This window comes from Vollenhovia emeryi, unplaced genomic scaffold (assembly GCF_000949405.1).
Source record: "Vollenhovia emeryi isolate VEMERY1.0 unplaced genomic scaffold, V.emery_V1.0 DF939233.1, whole genome shotgun sequence".
Lineage (NCBI taxonomy): Eukaryota > Metazoa > Arthropoda > Insecta > Hymenoptera > Formicidae > Vollenhovia > Vollenhovia emeryi.
The window spans coordinates 500,201-521,736 of record NW_011967133.1 but is presented as its reverse complement, the minus strand read 5'-3'; the positions used below and the strand labels follow the sequence as shown (position 1 = coordinate 521,736).

The 21,536-nt window shown below is 38.9% G+C and overlaps 1 protein-coding gene across 6 annotated transcripts in view; it reads right to left on the bottom strand.

The window, feature by feature from the left end:
• The window catches only part of LOC105560327 (nesprin-1), a 106,821-nt gene that overhangs the window by 29,960 nt on the left and 55,325 nt on the right, over window positions 1-21,536 (bottom strand). For 4 of the 6 annotated variants that reach the window (XM_012009355.1, XM_012009352.1, XM_012009353.1 and 1 more), the window contains 7 exons: window positions 17,013-17,823; window positions 16,778-16,936; window positions 16,339-16,701; window positions 16,139-16,249; window positions 1,897-13,242; window positions 783-890; window positions 266-571 (listed from right to left, as the gene is read on the bottom strand). In XM_012009355.1, coding sequence (XP_011864745.1) covers window positions 266-571; window positions 783-890; window positions 1,897-13,242; window positions 16,139-16,249; window positions 16,339-16,701; window positions 16,778-16,936; window positions 17,013-17,823 — 13,204 coding nt within the window. Of the gene's footprint in view, window positions 1-265; window positions 572-782; window positions 891-1,896; window positions 13,243-13,467; window positions 14,044-16,138; window positions 16,250-16,338; window positions 16,702-16,777; window positions 16,937-17,012; window positions 17,824-21,536 lie in introns of those variants that run through there. The other 2 variants (XM_012009356.1, XM_012009357.1) reach the window with 2 other exon arrangements.

Here is a 21,536-nt window from a genome sequence, read left to right as displayed (position 1 = left end):
TCTAAGACAACGATTTTTAATAATTAATTACTCGTTAACTATTACGAAAATTGCAAAATGGTACAGGACTTTTCCATTCATCTCGATCCGTTCTATCTTCTCAAAAATTTTGTCGGATATGGAAAGACTCACCCTGTATATATCTAATTTAATTGTTTTCCAAGACTTTTGTTAAATATAAAACATTAAAGTTCAAAGTAGCAGTTATATAGCGAATGCAAAAAGTGAGATATCCTCTAAAAAAAAGTTTATATTGAAAACAGACCTTGTTGGTATTAATTGAATATTGCTCATGTAGTTTTGATACGACGTTTCTTAGCCAAGTATCTGTCTCTTCGAGGAATAATTTATAAGTATGAATCTCTTGGCCGCGTCTCTCTCGGTTTGCTCGTGCCTGTTCGAGAGCTACCCTCCCTTGTTCCGCTTGATCGAGAAGAGAAGTGACGCGTGTATGAATTCCCGTTAAAGCTACCGAGAGCCTTTGGCACTCAATGTCAGCAGGAATTTCGTGTAATCGCTTTTCAAGTTGCGTAGCTTCCTCGTCATAAGTACGAAGCTCCGTCAATATAGTCTAAAACAGATGGAAAGAATCTTTCGATTTTACAATGAGTCAATCGCCTCGTCGAATGTACTTTTTTTGAAACAGAATTAATCGACAAGCTTGACAATACAAATTTAACAGAAATGGTTCAATCTTTTTTATTTATTAATATTACTTTTCCTCGTTGAATTTTTAATAATCATATCTGTAATTTTCTTCCTATTTTATCTTACATTCTTACCATAAGAGATGAAAGCATAGATTCTACGCTGTCTCGAGGCAAATAACCTATCGTTCCTTCGAGATTCGAGAGTCTTGCTTGTAGAGAAACGAGGCCTCCTTCGACATCCTAAAACATAAATGATCATTAGCAACTTTATCGATCACGAAATATACTACTTCAATCATGCCGTGCACACGACGGAATCCAATCAATTTTCACGCTGCATGTTAATCGTATTAACTGAAAACTCTTAAACCCTGTAAGAAAATATATTATATATATATGTTATATTACAAAATGGTACACTGCAAAATACAATAAAAGCACATCGATGAGTACAACATCGTTCAGTATCTATTGTGGAAATATGTACAACCAGTCGTTGCTATACATGGAGAAATAAATCATGCAATTTGTCAGTAAATTTCAGGATACCTCGCTAAGCAATTCGAATGCAAAGACCTGTCACGTAAAGTTGCCAGCAACCAAAAGTAAAAAGGAATAAGAAACTATGTATTAATTTTTATTTCCTACGAGTTATTGATAATTCTCAATTATTCTGCATGAATTATCTCATTGATATTTGATAATGTCGCTTGTTTATCATGTCTCACAAAATTAATATCACAAACTCTATAAATATATATAATAGAAAAATACTATGATATCTTAGAGTATGCGCAATATAAGGCCTATTCAAGTAACAAATATACGTAAAAGGCACATATTTGGAAGCGGAATAAGCATGCAAAGTATATTTTTAAAGGAAGATCGTATTATTGTTGCTTCATGCGAATGACAAGAAATTAAAATATTTTACTATGCGAGAATAGAATAAAATAATAATTCTATAATTAGCAATTGCACGGAGAGCAACAATAACGATATGCACGGGCTGTAATCGACGACACAAGAAAATCACACACATTGGACTCAGTATTGGGCAAGAAAAAGAAAACGTAGTCGTTTTACAAAATGAGAGACAGAGAGAGCGAAAAACCAGTGGTAGACAATCCAGATAACTAAATACAACAAATATATATACATGTACATGTATATATACATATGGCAGCGGACTTGGTTCAAATTCGACTAGAACAAGACCGAGCACTGGCCGTAACGGTGATCGCACCTGGATCCTGCGTATCCTTTCAGCTTCTCCTTTAGCCGTCTCTCTCTCCACCTCCCCGTTCGGGCTGCACCGTTGCACGGATCCCTCCCTCATCTCATTACCTAAATGCAGTTTGGATTGTGGACGAAGATGGGCATAGGTCGACGATTTGGTGCAAGTGCCAGGATAATCGGGACTTTGGAAGCTACTCGAAGAAGAGACAGTAGGATATTCCCTCGGGGTTACTTCGGCGTCTGTAAGAGACTCCATGCGCGATTCGGTCTGCAGATTATGGGAGGGAGAGAATGACGAGAGGAATTCGGGTGATGGTGATTGGATATCACTCGGCAACGAGTAATCCAAAGATAAACCCGAATCAAACGTTGGATCTTCAATCGTGCCGAGTGGTAGACTGTGATCCGTTGTCCGCTCGCTCTCGCTCGATAGATAAGTGCTATAATCGCTCCAGCTGCACATGCCACCGGGTAGATCGGCTATCATACGCTCTGTCTGGGGTGCGCCCAAAAGAGAACGCGAGTCTCCACAAGAATCTTGTGATCTACCACTGCCGCCACCGCCACCCGAATTGTCGTCGTCGCGATCTCGAGGATGATGGCGATCATCGAAATCACGTTTACTATCGCGTGAGACACTCTTTTTCGTATGCAAAGCTAAGCTCTCGAAATGATTACGTTCGGCTTCGTGATAGGGTCGTTTATCGGGCCAAAAACTACCGTCGAGAGATAGGAACCACGGGCTACATAAGTTGGCAGCAGGTTGTTCCTGCGGAAAAGACGTCGATGGAACATATTTCCGTCGATCAGGATTCAGAACTAAAATCTCGTCCGCTATGTAGAACTGTACCTTGGATGTCGGGTGCTCGATTAAAAGATCAGAGCTCTCTTGTTCGATGCTTGTAGTGCGCTTCAATTTGTCCTCATCTTCAAAGGATTGTTGCACAGTTGAAGATAATTTATCTGACGGTGGAGAATGTTTTATAACTGCGCTTATTGAGTCATCACACAGCGGTGACTCTATTTGTCTGGAGACGTGATTAATTGGAGCCGACATGTCCATTCCGTTTTCATCGTGCAATTTCAAAGTATCGTCAGGTTTTGAGTACGATTCTTCCGCTTGAGACTCAATTTTTTCTGTCAAAGTGATATTATCAGTGGACGATTCTTCGGGGACGTTTTCTCTTGCATCAATAATCTGTTCATTTATTTCTATCTGCTTTTCTGCTGGTTTTGTAGCGCCATTCATTTCTACCTCTTTTCCATTTATTTCATATTTATTTTTAACTTCTTTTTCATTATTAGATATTTCAAGCTTTTTCACATATTCAATTAAAACAAAATTGTTATCTTCTTTCTCTAGAAAGTCAACGCTAGGTTCTGCTCCGAAGTCCGTTTCTTTGCTAGTTACAGGAATTATTTTATTTGCAAGTGATATAGTTTTATCTATAATACTAATAGCATCTTCTTTCGGACATTTTATTGAATCTTTCTGTTGTTGAGAATCTTTTTTATCTTCAGCCTTGGTATCTTGTTTCTCCGAAGAATTCTGTGTTTGTTTATTCTTTTCGGATGGCAGCAAATCTTTAATGTTAATAGATTCTTCATCTACTTCTTTCTCTGTGGGAGACACAAGTATTTTTGATTCTTTAATATTTACTTGCTTGATTGCTTCCGTGTTAACAGAGAAATCATTCTTATCAATTATGTCCATTGGAGAGGTAATTTCATCATCTAATACCTGATCTTTGACATTTTCTTTCTTAGTATGCGTAATATCGCATACTGTCACGTCTTTAGATAAATTCATAATCTCAGTGTTTTCTGCAATAGATAGAGTTTCGTTTTCCTTAGAGTCAGCTGTAAGTATTGTAAAATTTTGAGATTTAGTTTTTTCATCTTGTCGTTTTTCTTTTTTCGACTTAGATTTGCTTTTGGCCTTTTGTTGGTCTTTTATCGGAGTTATTTGTGGAAGAGAGGTTTCATTTTCGATTACAGCTTCGGATGTCTCCAAAGACTTTTCAGTCTCCCCTTTTTGTACAGACTGTATTATCGGTTCATCACCTATTTTATCTTTCGATGACACAGTATTTATGGTTTCTGCTATTATTTTAACCGTTTCTTTAGTTTTGATATTTTCAACGATATTTGTATTATCAGGTAAGTTGGTAGATTTGCTTTGGGTAATTTTTCCCTTTTTCTTCTGTTTTCGTTTTTCCGCTTTGGCCAGTTTAGGTATTTCTTCTTCTTCCACTACATTTTTTTCTACGTTTTCTAAAGAGGATTCTTTACATGTCTCTGTATTTTCTGATTCGTCAACTACCATTTTCTGTTCAATACCTTTTTGTTCTGTAGTTTCAACAGTTATAGCCTGCTTAATATTTTCTTGTTTGTTAATTATCTCTGTTGGAATTTCTTTAGTCTCCGGATATGTAGGTATATTACATATATCTGCAGTAGTAATTACTTCTTCGGGTTTTATTTTTACTTCGTCATCTAATTTTGACTCTATTGATGATTCTATTTTCTCTTCCAAATCTCCAGCTGCGACTGTCTTTTTGTCAGTATCAGAAGTATTTTCAATTCGTTGCTCAATGACGAATTTTTCCTTTTTATTTTTCTTCTTCTTAGACTTCGTAACATTGTCCCGATCTATGGGTAGTGCTTCCACATTCTTGCATTTATTCTCTTGCGCTTGTGTTGTATCTTTAACTAATTGTGTTTCCTTTCTTGATTCATCCTTGATATTTTCTAATTGGACCTTATGATCTGTTTCATTCTCATTTGCAGATGTTTTATCTTCTTTCGGTTTTTCGATGTGTTTTAACTCCTTTTGTTTATTAACTTCAGCCTGCTGTTTCGCGTCTTTGTTCTTTTTCGATTTATTCTTTTTACCTTTAAATGTTACGTCTGGTTCGGTTTTTATTTCTTGAATAATTTTATTCTCAGCATTATGAATTTCATTTTCAACAAATTGCATGTTATTTTCATTGTTTCGTTCACTCGAGTCATTTTTCTGTTTGTCTTTACCTTTACTGTCAGATACATGTGTCTTTTTAGATAATTTGGGATTTTCTTCTTGAATAATCTTCGCCAATTCATCGCTTTTGCCAACTGTTTTTTGTTCATCTTTCTGTACAGGTTGCTTAGTTTTATTTTCAATCTCCTCCTTGACTTTAATACTTTCGCTATTTTCTGATGTTATATCCTGTGTTTCAATTTCTTTATTCCTAATTGAATTTGAGGTTTCTACCATTGCACGTCTGTTATCTCGTTTAGCACTTCGAGAACGCGATCTAGAACGTCTAGAGCGTAACTCCTTCCGATTAACAAATTCTATAAAACCTTGTTCATCCACTTGAACTAAATTCTCTATAGGTTCTTGTTTAGGAGCTTCCTCCACATAAATCTGTACCTGCGTTGGAGACCATTGTTCCATAACCTGTTCTGATTTAGGAAGATTTTGCTCAAAATTAGAAATATCATTAATTTCCAACGATTCTACGGATTTTTTCCCAACTATTGCAGCCCATGTATTTTCCAATTTTGCACATGTTTCATTATCTGTCACATTGATAGGATCGACAGAACTAGTTGAAACTGACAATGTTTCTTTTTCCACTTCTTCTACCCAAGGAATAGATTCTTCTTGGGAACTGAGGCTTACAGTAACTGTTTGGTGATCAGAAGATTGTTGTACTATCGTTTCATTTACTTGTTTATTATCCTGTTCTACTGGACTTGGTAATTTTTCTGTACTAAAATTTTCGCGTACCTCATCCGATACTTTGATTGCTAAATCATCAGTCTTTGATGGAATAGGTTTGACTGAGTACATTTCTTCTTGAGAAGTCTGGGGAGTTCTTCGGGAAGAGGCTGTAACTTGCGCGTAAGATTTGTTGCCTTCTTTAATCTGTTTCGACGGTACAGTGGACATTTCCACGATTGGTTTGACAATTTCATCTGTTGTTGTCTTTAACTCTTCGTTGACAATTTTGTTTAGCTGATTTTCTAATGAAGGCGAATGCATCGCGAGCGTTTCTTCTTTTGGTGAAATTTCGCAGGAATCGTGCACAATCGACGCTTGTAGTTGTTTCACAATATTCGTAGCATTATCGTTTGTATCTTGACGGACAGCGGATGTCTGATTATTCAAAGAATTGTCTTTCGAAGTAATAGTTGTTTCGGTTATACCTTTTGCACCAACGATGGCTGCCCATGATTTGGCATTTGGATTTAAGCGAGTGTCATATTTAGGCATATCTGGATCAATTTCTGTCACTTTAGAATAGACAATATTGTCATCTTTCTCATCTGTTATGTTACTCTCACATTTCTCCGTTGCTGATTTCTCTTTAACGATAATCTTAGATTTCTGGTTTTGTTTTTTGGATTTCTTATCAGATTTCAGCTTACGTTCTTCATGTTTCGGCTTTTCGTGCTCTTCGTCAATTGTATCTTGTGAGTTTGGTTTTGATACAGATTCGTCTGAAAGAAGTTTCAATTTTAAATTATCTCTACATAATTCAGTTTGTTCGTCGACTATCAACGATTTTTCTGCTTCTTTTATTGTTGAATCAGTTTCGTTTTTCAACATTTTATGTTCTTCTAAATTATTTTTTAACAATGATAAATCGTCTTCAATAGTATCTGTTTTAATTTCTGTGTCATTTGACTTCTTTGCAGTTTTAATTTTTGCTTGATCTTTAGTTTTTGTGACTTTAACATGTTTTGATTCTTTCTTTTTCTTTATTTGACTTTTCGTTTTGTCGCCTTGCTTTTCGTCCGTATATGATACTTCATTTTGAATATCTTTTATGCTGGTGTGATATTCATCCTTTACAGCAATTTCCGTTACAGATGTATTGGTCAGAACTTCAGTTTTTGATTCTTTCATCTCAATTTCTCCTTCAGGTTTCTCAATTATTTTTTCCCCTTTAATTTCTTCCTCTGGTTTTACAATTATTGCTTCTTTTTTAACTCTCGCTTCTTGTTCTTCAATAATTGGTTCTTTTTGCTCAATCTTGTCTTTTTGTTTCTCAATAATTGATTTTTTCTTTTCAATTTCTCTTTCTCTTTTTTCAATTTGATCATCTTTTATTGCCTCTATTTCCAGCTCGTCAAAATCATCATCAATTATTATTTCTTCTTCAAGAAGAGCCATCCAAGCATCATCGGATTCTAAATGTACAGATGATATTTTTGCTGGCGTTGTTTTAATTTCGGATATTTCTTGCTCGGTTTCAACATTATTTTTCGTAACAGTTTCGTTTGTTTGTATTTTTGTATCTGTTATTGTTCCGGCATCTGTCAACTGATTATCACTGATTTTTTCCGTAGATGGTTTAACAGAGACATTTAATTCTGTAATTGCCTGTGATATTGAATCGCTTGCAGTACTAATTGAATCTATTACATCAAATGAAGCGTTAGAAATGGCTTCAGATAATGGTTTTTCTTTCATTTGTACTTCATTTCTTCGATCTTGACTTTCGACATCTATCAGTTCTCTATTTACTATTGTATTAATTGAATTTTCGTCTGAATTAAATGTATCATCAAAATCGTCCTCAATCATCATTGGCTCGTCCAAAATACTCATCCAGGAATCGTCAGAAACTAAATGTACAGTTTGCTGTAAATCTTTTGGTTTCTTATCTTTATCTTCAGTATTATTTGTTTCGGTTGTTTGCAATTTCTCTACGTTAATCGTAGTTGCATCTTCTGTAAGATTTACCGCATTTACTGCCTCCTTTTGTTCAACAATTTCTTTGCCTTTCTCTATTGCAGTTTTTAAAGATGTTTCAGAATCGTCAGGAATGGATTTCGTTTTAATCCATTGTGTTTCAAATTCATGAAAACTGGTAATCGGATACTTTGGCGCCTCTATAAGAAGAGCACGTCTTCTGTAATCGACTTCATGCATTTCTTGGTTAGCTGTTTGAACAGGTTTCATCACTGATTCTTGTACAATTCTCTCTACGCTCTCTGGCCTTGGCTGAACTATGACAGCAGGTGGTTGTGGTTCTTTTACTATTTTGACGACTTTGAAATAACGGTAAAAATCACTTTCCGCATGATTGTAAGCATGGCGATCCATGGCATAAGGTTTAACAAGCTCTAATAAATATTCAGGCACCGTTTGCTTTTTCGTTTTTATACCTTCGGATATTTCTTTGCCCTTTATTTTACTGATTGTGGATTCGCTTTCACATTTTATCTCAGGCTCTATTTCTTCATCTGCTGCTTCTTTAACATCCTTGGCTATTGTCTCAACATTAACTCCATTTCCATCCGTGCATTTATCTCTTTCCTGAATTCGTGCATTCAAATCAGCTTGACTAGTTTTATCACTTAATACAACATTATCAGCTTTAACAGAATTATCAATATTTTGACTTTCTATAATATTGTCATTTTGCGAAATAATATCAACGGTGATTCCTGGTGTCGTTGTCGTAATAGTGTTTTCTTGTTTGATATTAATCTCGTGGCTTTCTTCAGGAACTTCTACCTTTAATCGATCTCCTAATCCTTCCGTGTTATCATCTAATTGAGCAGAAAATTCTCCTTTCGCTTCCTCAGGTGCAGTAGTCATCGGCGGGGATTTCTTTGACATATCGCGATTCTCTGAAATGCCCGGACAAATCTTTTTCCTATCTCGCACGCTACCAAACAAGGCCAATTCGTCGGCTGTCACGATATTCTCGGTGGAGTTTGCCGAAGTTAAATCTACTCTTTGAGAAATCGCTGTCTGATCCGATTGCAATTGATCCGAATAATTACTAACGAGAGAATCGTTCGGTACCCTAGCGTAAGTAGTGGTAAGACTAGCCTCTACGGTTTCAGGACGCAAAGTGATCAATTCGGTAACTTTGGAACCTACTATTTTGGGAAGGGGTATGTTTTCTATGATTTCTATCGACTTAACGGACTTGACATCGGGTGGCTTGACCTTTACCGATCCTGGTGCGCTGGTGGTGGTCGTTACCGTAGTAACCATTTTCTCTATAATCAAAGCCTTTCCTGTCGAAGACGGTTGTCCCAATTCTAAATTATTATTATGTATCTCATCTGTGCGCTTGTCTTGTAGGTGAGCTTTGTCGACCGAATCGCTCAAAATTTTAGAATTAAATTCGGTTTCAACTTCATTCTTTTTCTGTGACTCTTGAGTCTTTTCAATTTCAGCTTTATCAATTTTCGCAAGAGAAGGTAGATTTTTGTTAAACTTTTCTTCATTAGGACTAGTAACTTTGAAACTTTCTTCCCCCTTCGTTGAATCATCCTTGAAAATGATTTCTTCTTGGAACTTATCATAAAAAGAAGGAGACTGTTTTGTTTGCTCAACGGTGTGCTTAGGGGATAAGCCTTTTTTCTTCGTGCGTTTCGATGTCTTTTCTTTGTGTAGCACATCTTTCGATTTTTCAACTTCAGATTCATTAGAAAGTACTTCTGTACTAGAAGTAATTTCAACCGCTTCTGGCATTGTTATAGATTTTTCGACCGAAGATGCTGCGGGCTCAACTACATTTTTTAATTTAGAGTTGTCTATAGGTTTTGTATCATGAATCGATGCAGTAGATTGAGTGGCAGTCTTGTCTTTTGATTTGCCCTTTTTTTTACTTTTAGGAATAGTTTCTGGCACACATTTATTAACGTGACCGAGTGCTGTATCTTCTCCCTCGTCTACTTTAACGCCGTGGTTATTTTCGGCGTCCGTTTTTGACTGAACAAGACAGCTGCTTTTGGGCACTGGTACATGTTGCTCAGCCAAATTCGTTTTTTCCGTGGATTGCTCTTGAACGGCTGTTTCTATCATAGGTATAATTAAAGATTCGGTGTCAGGCTCATCTTTCTTTCCAACAGACTTACTTTCAACAGGCTGCGATATGTCAGTATTATCCTCTTTTCTTTTATTTTGAACTTTAGAATTTGCCTTTTCAGATTTCTTTTGTTTCGTTGTTTTCGTCTGACATTTCTCCACTTCTAGTTTTTCAGTTTTCCCAATCGTCTTTGTGTTATTAATTGCTTCTTTCTCATTCATTGTGTCCATAATCTTTAAATTTTCTCTCGCAAAGCCTTCCGCTTCTAATTTAGTATTTCTTTGGTGCTCCACTTCTTTGCTTTCTGTCAATTCAACTGCTACTGCTGCTTCTGCAATTTTAGTCTCATCGATTATTTGTTCTAATTTTGGAACGTCGTATTTTTCTGTGTCACTTGGTTTTATTTTAATCTCATCCAAAACTTTGCTTGTCGGAACTGTCGAAGATGTATCGATTGCGACTTCAGATTTTATTTTACTTTTAGAAGCTTTGTCTTTCTTTCGAGAATTGGTTTTACTTTTTATGTTTTCGTCTACATCACTAGTGGTTTTTGTGCCATCAAACGCATTTGAATCCAAACTTTTAATCTCAGTCAGTTTGGTTGATTCTAGAGATTTATCTTCGAACATTTCTTTAATATCGATTTCGAGCTTTTGTCGATTTATGTTACTCCCTTCCGCTTCCATCTTCAACTCTTTTGATCTTGCCTTGTTCTTTTCCTTTTTTGAAACATCTTTATGTTTTCTTGTATCTTCAATCTTTGTATTTGTCTTCTCACTTGTATTTTCTAATTCAATCTTTTGAACGATTGGTAATGTTACAACCTCTGTTACAGTGTTTTCGTCAAAAATCTTTATTTTATCCCCTTTCTTATTACTACTTAAAACATCCGATTGATCCTGGACTTTATTCTCTGAAGTTTCTCTGCTACGTTCCTTGGCCTTTGTATTTTTGTCACTTTTGCTTTTACATTTAATTATAGTGTCGGGTTGGTCAGAATCAATGTTGATACTATTGTCGATTTGAAATTGATTTTTCAACGTTTCCTTAGAAATATCGTTTTGGACTTGTTCATTTTTAGACTCTGAAACTTTTGCGTCTTTCGTATTTTCTTTATCTTCTGCGTTATCTTTTAACATACTTTGATCGCTTGTTTTGAGTTGACTTGGCAATGTGGCATGTTCCATAGATATAGTTTCTTTTACCCTTGTTACTTCTTTAGATTTTCCTGATTTCCTAGATTTCTCACCGGATTTGCTTTGCTTCTTGTCAGCTTCATCTTTATATTTTTCCATTTCATTAATAGAATCTCGCGATTTGTTTTGTTCTTTATTTTGCTCTTTAGGTTTGTCTTTTTGAGATCTTGTTTTCTGTTTATCCATGTCCTCGATTTCTTTAAGCGCTTTATCAATTTCATCTCCTACTGATTTATCTACCTTCTTTTTCTTCTGTCTACGTTTCTTTTCTTGTGATGGATTTGTATCTACTAAATCCACTGCTGGCTCTTCTTGCTGCACCGGTTTTTCCTCTTTTTGCGTTGGACTATCGACGACTTCATCAGGAACGATTTCATCAGGAACAATTTCATCTTGCGTTTCCAGCTGCTTCAGCGGACTTAATTTTTCTTTTCTTTGTTTCTCCTTCGGTTTATCGATAAGCTTTCGAGATTTCCTCTCATCCGCTTGTTTGATTTTATCGCTCGATTGCTGTTGCCTCTTTTTAACCTCCCGTTTCTTCATCGTATCCCAGTCGTTCTCTTTAGATTGTCTAGATTGTTCGGATGTTACCGTGAATGATTGCAGGTCTTGGTCAAATTTCGATTCCTGCGACGGCGATAATTCACGAGATGACAACTCGACTGACCCTTTTGGCGAATCAGAACGCTCTTTACTGTAATAATCCGCGGTTGATACTTCACTCACGGTTCGTGTCGAAGTAACACGCGGACTGAGTCCATGCGAAAGTATTTGCGCGTACGAGAAGGTTTGCCCTTTGATTTCCATAGTATTCACTGATATATTCTTTCCTTCTGTTTTATTCGTTGGGGAAGTTTCTACATTCGAGACATTTACAGATTTCTGCTGTTCAGGCTTATCGATACGTTCAGTTACAATGGTGTCTTTAGGAACCTCCGATTGTTTAACCACTGGTATCTTGTCGACAGGCTTTTCCGCCAAAATCGTAGTTGCGTGTCTCATATCATTAACAGGCTGCTGCATCGGAGTCTGCTGATAAATATCCGATGCCGAAAGATACGTGGTTTGCGCGACATAATGTTCCGGCACGTAAGCTAAGGAACCATCGTTATAAGGATTCAAATTTATTGCATCGAGCTGCACTTGCTGATGATGACCGGACGGCGCGTAAACGTACGAACTTACTGGATACGTTCCGAGATGAGATCCAATGAAGCCTACCAGTTCCGGCATCGTCTCCGGTATCATATAGTCGTAGATCTCCGTCGGTTGAGGCTGTCTCGGCACATTTTCGTAAGGTTTCACGTGTTGCAGTACATTGTAATCCTGCAAGGCCTCGTCGGCCCAATCAGTCGGCTCAGACTCGGCGTAGCTTTGATCCTCTGACTTCTCCGTGGAACTTTCGGCGGATTGACAATAAGTCTCCGCGATTCGTACACTTTCCATCTGTATCTCTTGCGCCGGCACAACTTGTTGGACCTCGGTGGCTTGTTGAGAATTGTCGACGTTTGCGACAATGTCTACGGTGACTTGTTCCGTGCGAGGAGCTTCGGTCCGACCACGTCGAGATTCTCCGGACAAAGAAACCATCTTTTGCCTGGACGGTTGTGCAGGAGCGGCGTTAACCTGCGTCGTTTGCATACATCCGCGAAGTATGTCGGCATAAGAGGTAGAGCCGGGAACCCACATAGGACTAGGTGAACGCCCTCTTCGTTCTTCTCGCGGCGCTAGAGTATTCTTCGCGGGCTCTGCTTGCGTCTCTTGCTTGGGATTTGCGTCGGGACGAGAATTATTACGTCTGTCGATGTCTTCCTTCTGTTCAGCCGTTTTGGGATCTTTTACTCTAGATGAATTTGTCTTCCGCGTAGGCGATCGTCCTCGACGTGGCGCAGACGATTCGACGATAACTTGGGGTAAATCTTGCTGACATTCTTCCGCGACGTTCGTGCCTCGATTGTCCGTTTGCACGCGTGTCTCAGTTTGCAGTTGCAATTTGTTTAAGCTTGCGTCGCTTTCTTGAGTTTCCGTTCTCGAGGCCTGTGCCTCGTCTAATGAAGAAGGATATTCCACAATCAACTTTTGAGCTCGCATAACCACAGGTCGTAATACTTGCGCGGTCATGGTAGGAGGAGTGGCTTCTCGCTGATGTCTATACGGGCTACAGTTTCTCGAGCTCGGACTATTGGTACGTCCTGCTGCGATATCGGCGTACGAGGCTTGGCCTATAAACCGGTAGTCGTTGGTGGGTACGTAGTGTGGATCCACCGCGTGTATCTGATCCACCAGTGTCTTGCTGCGTTGCTTCCAATCCTCCACCCGTTGTTGCAGGCTCTGCTTTATCCACCACGGAAGGTCAGCCAAGGCACAGCAATGGAATACATATACTATGTCAATTTTGAGGAGTCTCTTTACATTCATCATAGGATGGGAGGGCGGTATCATTTTTAAAGCCAGGTTTCGTTTGAGCAGGTCGCATATTAGAATATATCGAAAAACCTCTCTCTCTCTGTGTGTAAATAAAATGAGTGGATTTCGTAAATGAATGTACTTGAACACCGATTGACAGTGAACGAACCTTTTATTTTTCCTTACTCAGTCATATCGTATGGCTATTTAAGCACAGATATTTAGGACAAACGACGCGCGCTCATACATGGTAACGTAATCGCGTCCGTAATTTTATAGAGTGATACCTATTAGGAAATCAGTGCTCGATAAAAACTTAGAAAAGTTATGTGGTACTAAAAACAAAATAGTTTTATCGATTGTATCAAGGAGCGTCGACGACAAAGACGAGAATTGATTTCACTTCGTATTCTTATTACGTCGCCTTTGTCGTTAATGTAGCCTTTGATCAAGTTTTACACGTATAATTTGACACGCGGCGGTTATCGTCGTCGTTATTCATCGATAGTAGCGAATAAATGTTACATATTTAAAGATAGACGAGTGTAATTCCAAGTTAATAAGCGAGGATAACGACAATGAGAACCGGACTCATTCAACGGGGGTAGATCTCTATTGTCATGGGTCCAAGGGCTCCAAGTCTGGTGTGCCTCGCTGCACGAGTAGCTTAGACCTCTCGGTGCGCGCCTGGATTTTACTTTGCAAGGACTTAATTTTCTCACGGTAGATCTGCTCGAGCGTGGAATTGAAATCGCGAATTCAAATCGAGAGCGTTAACACGTCGAACGAGCGAGAGGGACGGAATAAGGATTGGGGGGGTTAGGCCATGATGATTGCGACGATGAAGGAGACGTTGAGTAGAAAGAGGAGCGCAGAGCACGAAAAAGTCACGGCCAGAGATGAATAACGAGAGAGAAACGGTCCCGTTGAACGGTGTAGACAACGATGATCGCAAGAGGGTCGAAATGCGATAACGATGAAGATAGCGGTAGAAGGACAGTGGCAGATAAAGAAGTAAAGGCGATTGGAAATGACAAGGGTGTGGAGGAGTAAGAGGAGTATAGCAAAGAAAAATTCATAAATGAAATAACTGGTAAAAAAATGAAATGCATTGAAATAATAATAAACAGAAACTAATTATTATATTATAAAAAATTTTATTATAAAAAATTATTATAAAAAAAAAAAAGAAGAATATTGGCACTCTATCTGCGTGTCTCGCATGGTCTCGGCACGCGTCTTGGCATCGGAGGTCGCTTGATTTTCCTATGGCTTATGTACGTTTTTGTGAATTGCAAAAGTCTAACGTAAAGATCCAAAGATCACGTAAGGGATGCGTACGTGAACGGTGCATGACACGCTTTACGTGAATGTGCGGCAGTACTTCGCGTTTTTGCTACGTGGTCTTTCATTCTAGAACGTAAGTGGCATATGTGCGTGATTGCTTATTACGTAGACATACACGCGCGCACACATGGACAAAGAGATGTGTATGTAAAGAAAAAGATACGTATACATGTATATACATATACACATGTGTGCGTATATAAACGAAGATGTATAGCGATGTACACGCGTGATAAGTGAAACAGTTAAACGATAAGAACTCAGAAAAAAAAGAAACACAGAAAACAAGCAAAATCAAGTAATCCCCTTCAGAAACGATAGTACAAAAGTTTCGCAAAGTTAATCCTTAAGAACTAGGATACGTACGAGGAGTATACGTGTATACGTTGGGCAAATGTGAGAAGAGGAAAACGGAACAACGTAGTTAGAACATGATACCAACCAGTACCCCGTAAGCGATGTACCACCATGATGAACGCGAGATCGAAAACTTTCAAGGATTCGATTTCCAATTCGCGAATTATCGCCAAATACAAACGGGAGAAAGAAAGAGAGATAAACATTTATTTTCAATCTTTTACCAATCCGCGTCCTTGTGTCTACTGTAAAAAGTTCAGGATAGGCGATTTTAGTAAATATTAGCACATATGTGGTTGTCTGACAATAAAATATTGGATAGTTTAGAAGATTCTACGCAAGATTTACATTTGTGCGTTGAATTGATAATGTAATTTAAATCTAAAAATTAACTCGAATAGCAGATATCAAATGAAGTTCTCGGTGGGAAATAATGTTTGTAGACTTATTGAAATTTTTGATGCATGAAAAAAACAAAAACAAGATACGCACGTAAAAGAAGAGGTAGGATGTAGGATAAAAGATGGACGTATGACATAAACAGTGGAAAACATCTTGAATTCATTGTTTTATAATTCCAATTAGTTTTAAAATAAAATATATGATTATATTTTGATAACAATATCTCATTTAAGATGTTTCCACCGCTAGTCGTGCTTATGCATGTAGTTATTGGCCATTTCTTCATTTTACATAGTGAAAGAAATAATTTTATTCATTAATATTGTAAATTTGTGAAAGTTACTCGACATTATAGATTAGTTTTGAATCTTGTCTTTCGATATGGCGAAAGTAGACGATAAATGGCAAATAACTTAAAAATTAATCGTAGTTATATGTGGTTAATAGTGGCTCGATCGACGGTTAGTTATAGGTCTCGTGCGTTCTAATTACGCGAGTACTACTCAAATAAGAAGAGACATTTGTTTAATCGCGCCCGAAAAGGCAGAAAACTACCCCCGACAATCGCGCGCGTGGCGTAGCAATTCAGAGAGCGATAGAATAACGCGTTCTCTTGGTGGTGGTTTTGAGTTGGTATCGAGCAAATGCAAAAATCAATTGCTGCTTCAGCGCGCTGTGCAGGTGATAAGAAAATCCGGACAATAAGAGTTGTGCCTACCTGTTGCTCTTGAAGAGCCTTTTCTCGGTCATTCGGCATATACGTAGGACTGAGTACCGTCCTCAGCTGTTGCTCCACCTGCACAATGTGTTGTCTCAACTGTTGAATTTCCTGAAACGGAAACAAGACAGTCTCGCTCGATATGAAGAAAAAATACTGTACTGCCTGAAAATTGAATCCATTTTTCCCAATCCGCTAACCTGTTGATACTGATCTATCTGCGCTAAGCAAGCCTCTAGAGAAGTTGTCTGTTCTTTGACGGTGCTGTGAAGAGAGTTGAGCTCGTTGATGAGATCGTCGGCGGTGTCTTTCACCCGATTGTCACCGACAATACCGGACCTAAAATGCACCTCGAGCTTCTCCACCGAAATGGTGATCTTTGTTTTTTGAATCGCGATGTCGCTAAGCATTTTTTCGCGAATAGCATGTTGATCACGCAGCGGTTTCTTCTTATTCTGTGGCAACTCCAACGTCTGCCTGGCTTTCTCCATCCAGCTCCGCACGTCCTTCATCTTCCTCTCGCATTGCTCCCACTCTTCGCTGGCTTCTTGCAGCAATGCATTCTGCAATACGGGGATTTTTGATAATCGGCTGAATAATACATAGTTAAAATTTCTGTCGAAGGAATTATTCACTAACCCTTTCCAACAGCTGACCCTCGACTTGAACCTTGCCCTCTTCTGCCTCGGTCAGTTTTTCCGGTAAATCCCCTACGCTAGTTACCTGACCGATATTCTCCAATTCTCTGCCCATATCACTGAGATTCTTATTCACCTGCTTGCAGCTCTTAACTGCTGTCTATAAAATGGAAGGAAGTTTCAGCCGAGCGTTATCACAGATCTTAGATTGTGAAAAGTGACGTTCCTCCACATACCGAATATTCGTGCAGTCTCTGCCTGGCTTGCACAAGAGTGCTGAGCTTCAGTGGTTCGATCAGGAATTGTCTTTTTTCCTCCGTCCATGCCTTGACGGCCTCGTAAAGCGCGAGGAACCTCTGCCAGGCATCTAGAGTGTCGCCCACGATTTGTTTCTTTTCCTCCAGCCAGCTCCTGACCTGCGCCAGCTGTTCAGTAAGATTGTTGATCGTGCTAGTGATTAGCTCCTTCTCGGCGTCGTCCCTCGTGTTTTTAACGATGGTTTGCCCGTTCTTCGTCAGTCGTTCGAGCTTGTCGCCAATCGTGCCCAGCTCGTTCTGTATTTGTCTAAGGTGCTCCCTGAGAATGGCCGGCTCGATCGATCTGTCCTGCACCTTGAGCTCGGCTTGGCGGATCCATGCCTGCACTTCGTCCACGTCGGCTAGATAGTCCGACCTGACGGTCCTGGCACGTTTTTGCTCCCTCTGTTTCTCCTCCATCGTTTGTGCCGTTGCCTCGGCACAAAGCTCGAGAGCGGTCAGATGCTGGGTAATGTCACTTGGTACTAGCTGCTGGCTAGCTTGGTACCGCGCCTTAATGTTTCCTGAGAACTTCTTCGCGGTATCGACGAGATCCTCAACCTGCGAGCGTAGCTCGCCCAGTTCGATCTCAGTAGCGTCTTGGTCAACGCCGTAAATGTATAAGTTCGACGCGCTTTCGCGTGCCTCGTTTAGTCGTTTTCGCAGGCGCTCGATCTCACGTTCGATGTTCTCGAACGCCTCCAGATCCTCGCTCGCCTTCTCGGACTTCCCACGAAGCGAGCCGACGAGTCTAAAAGGACGATTTAAACGGTAACTCTCCGCGGACGGCGAAAGAGCATCTCGCAATGGTCAGAGAGCAGCTCTCCAACATTTATTTCTATCATACAAACACGTTGAATTCATTCAATTTGGACATTTAAGGGAAGATTGACGATTGGCGAGATATTACGAGTAACACCGATTGTTTGATATATTTGAAATTAAAATAGTTCTGTATATTATTTTTTTTAACAAAACACTGAATAATATAAATTATATGAAAAAAATACAAGTGATACAAAAATGGCTAAACTGTTTATATATAAAATATGAATAAGAGGATAAATTATAATAAAAAAAATTATTCTTATCGTTGATTATAACATATACGTGTATAATGCATAACTTATTGAAATATTATTCCGATAAGGTATATCTTCGATACAAGCATGTTATAATATATTAAGTTCCATGGGGAAAAAATGTTATGGGACGATCAGCGGCCTTAAGTGATCATTCGTAGAGAGGTGAGACGAATTTAGAATCGGAAATGCGTGTCGCTGTGCTTCGGCTGGCCTGATCCCAGGCGAAGTCAGGGCAGCCTTGGCTAAAAGTAGACGAAGGAAGTATGTACCGACGAGAGTTTGGCCGACTGTTCACACTCGTGGTACACCACGAGGAAGATACTGTTCAAAGAACGTGGCTACACAATTTTACGAGACGATTTCATTTAGCATCGACACGACACATAGTCGATGTGCCTCAAAACAAAATGCTATTGTTTTTCGGATTTTAATCTTCTTATCGAAACGAATAAAGTAGGAAGATAAAAATATCGCCCGATTTTATAACGAAACGTTAGTAATATAAATACAATTTTTCATTTTATATTCGCTAAAGAATTTTTTTCTTTTGGTAAACACAGAGAAATCTTCTCTTTAAATAAGATTAGCATAAATTACATGATTTTTTGCTGCCGATTGCACAATCAATATAAGCAAAGAATAATTTAAACCGTTGATGTCATCTGCCAAGAACTTGTATGCTGTCATCGTCCTTTCGGAAGGAAAGCGCACATTTTCGAGTCGTCAGCGCTAAAACGATCTATTTTTTCAACGATGGCATACTTTCACTTCTTTGATAGAGAATTACGCAAAATTACAAGTTATGAAAGTTATCACGATTCGTCTCAATACGCTATTTCTTAATTTAACATTAATTAACAATTGGCGACTACGCGTGTGTCGATGTCACGTCGCTCTCAGAATACATGACCATGAGGGTGTCACCGTTTTTTTGTGCATAACGATTCCTTTTCTACGATGACATCATCGCGCCAGACTGAGTGCGAGATACGATCGCCGGCCGGCAGAAGCAACGAGACGAAATACAGACAAGAGATCAAAAAAGATTTGCAATATAATGCAATTAATTGTGTAAATCATGAATTCTTCTTCGATTTCACTCTCAATAATTGTCTTTTGCGTAACGTGAATATAAGCTCTGCGGGGAATTTAATTGTCCGAATTTGTGCAATATTTTTATTTTGTACATTTATTCACACGTCCGCGCGTCGTAATGGAAATTGCGTATCCGAAGTAACAGAAATTGGAATGATAAATTTGCCGCGACAGCCGGGCGAGTCAAATTCAAAGTAAATTTCCTTCTAGGAACTATTAACATTCGCACGCAGCGATCTATTTCCAGCGTTATAAGTTTGGGTGCGAAACGATTATCTGTTCTCACGCGATTTCGTATAATTCGTGATAGCTTCATCGATTGCGCACACTCGCGCTGGCTGCGATCGTGTGCTACGCGCGATTCTATTTCATTAATCTAACGGATATCACACAAATTTCTCGTTACTGACAACAATACAATAAAATCACTCCCAATCTAACTGTATAAACATCGTAATCGAGCGATAAACCGGGGCGATAAATGTACCTATGTATCCGGTTGCAGTAATCGCGTGATATTCGCGTATTCGTGAATCAGTTGATAGCGAACCGAGCGCGAACTTTTCACTTTCTTCTCTCTCTCTCTCTTTTTTTTAGCTTATGCTTTTTTAATCCTCGTCCTTCGCGTTTATCCGGATAACAGTATGGCGCGGCACTATCAAGCCAAACAGCAGCGTACGCGGTTCGAAACGTTATTGGAGGGATATAGTCGTCTAAGTTAGCGTTAGACGCCAGTCGAGACGCATTGGCGAGGCGCCGCGACGCATGCGGCCTGGTCGTAGAATCGGCTTGGCTAGCCAAGAACGTCCTAAGAATAATCGGCCGGTGAAGATGTAAGGCCGATGGGTTACGGAGAATTAGAAGACTGTACGGGGTAATTTTAAATAATGACGCGTGAAAAAGACGTAATAGCCATAACACGAAATGCGCGGCTTTAAAAACTTTATAACTTCGGTCCCAGAGCTTCTTATATGTCATTATATTTCTTTATCTCTTCGCACGACCTTGTGTGTTTTTAAGTAATTTGCTGCGTGGTCTTTCTCGATGAAAATGCGAACGTCTCCGGAAGCCCGAGCCCGATACCTTAGCCAGATTGGATCTCGGCTAAGGTAAGATTTATATACGCGTCCACATTCGTACTGCATACGATTTAATCGGCACCGTGACTATCGCAATGAAATAACACGAGTCATAACAACAATCGCAAAACAGCATAGCAATTAAAGTTGCCACTGAGATTATGTGCACGCATTTTGTAGTTTAAAAGTGTTCAGATAAATATGTCGTCGAGTGGCATAAACTATAAATGAATATAAATAAAAGTACAATGGAGTTTTAATTTTGTCCGAAATACTTTTAGAAAGGGCAATAATAAAATTAGACTAAATATGAGAAAGAATATATGGTATGTATATGTTATACCAATATTATCTATTGTAAGTTTGATTGTAGAAGTTTCGCATCGTCACGAAATTCAGTTGCATCTAAGAGTATAAGAATGAAAAATATTTTATCTTCTTTCATTATTTCAAATAATCGATGCTGATGAACAATTAATAAATCTTGTTTCAACTTACACGCTCTAACGCGAAGAATTTTTCGGAGTCGCGTGCCGACTATTACAGCACATCTTATTATATCATGTGATGTCACATCGTACCATATAGGTACACGGTACGTTATAGTGCACACACATGATTTAGAAGCAACGTTTGTTTTTGTTTCAGACATCAGATCTATATTTAACGAGGATTTAATCGGTGTCGGACGCATTCCGCGATCGGCCAGCGAACTGTATCGATGACACTAATGTTAAGGTACTGTGCAGAGTGTAAAAAAACTCGTATATGTATATACACAGAATAATTTTACAGGACCGTCAATCGATTGTAGAAAAAGATCAAGACCAACTTTAGAACAATATTTGGTAAATATGCAGAAAAGGTCACACCTCACCGATTTCCTCGCCACTTAGATATGTTGTAGGGGAGAGTTTTCTGAGTAATTCCCCGCAAGAATCAAGTGGGGGACGGCATTGGTTTAGGAGATAACAAATTGAAAACTAAAAATACTTTTTCTTAGTAATTTTTATTAAAATGCCTGTGTAGCTACCTTTAAAATCATAAACAAACTACCATTTTCATTTACAAGGTCACACCTGCCCCCTCCCGCAACGGTCGGTACGGATTGAACACACACACACACGCGCGCGCGCGCGCGCGCACGCTTCTTCTCGCGACGCAGACTGACCGAGCAAGCGAGATCCACTCCACACCTCTGACAC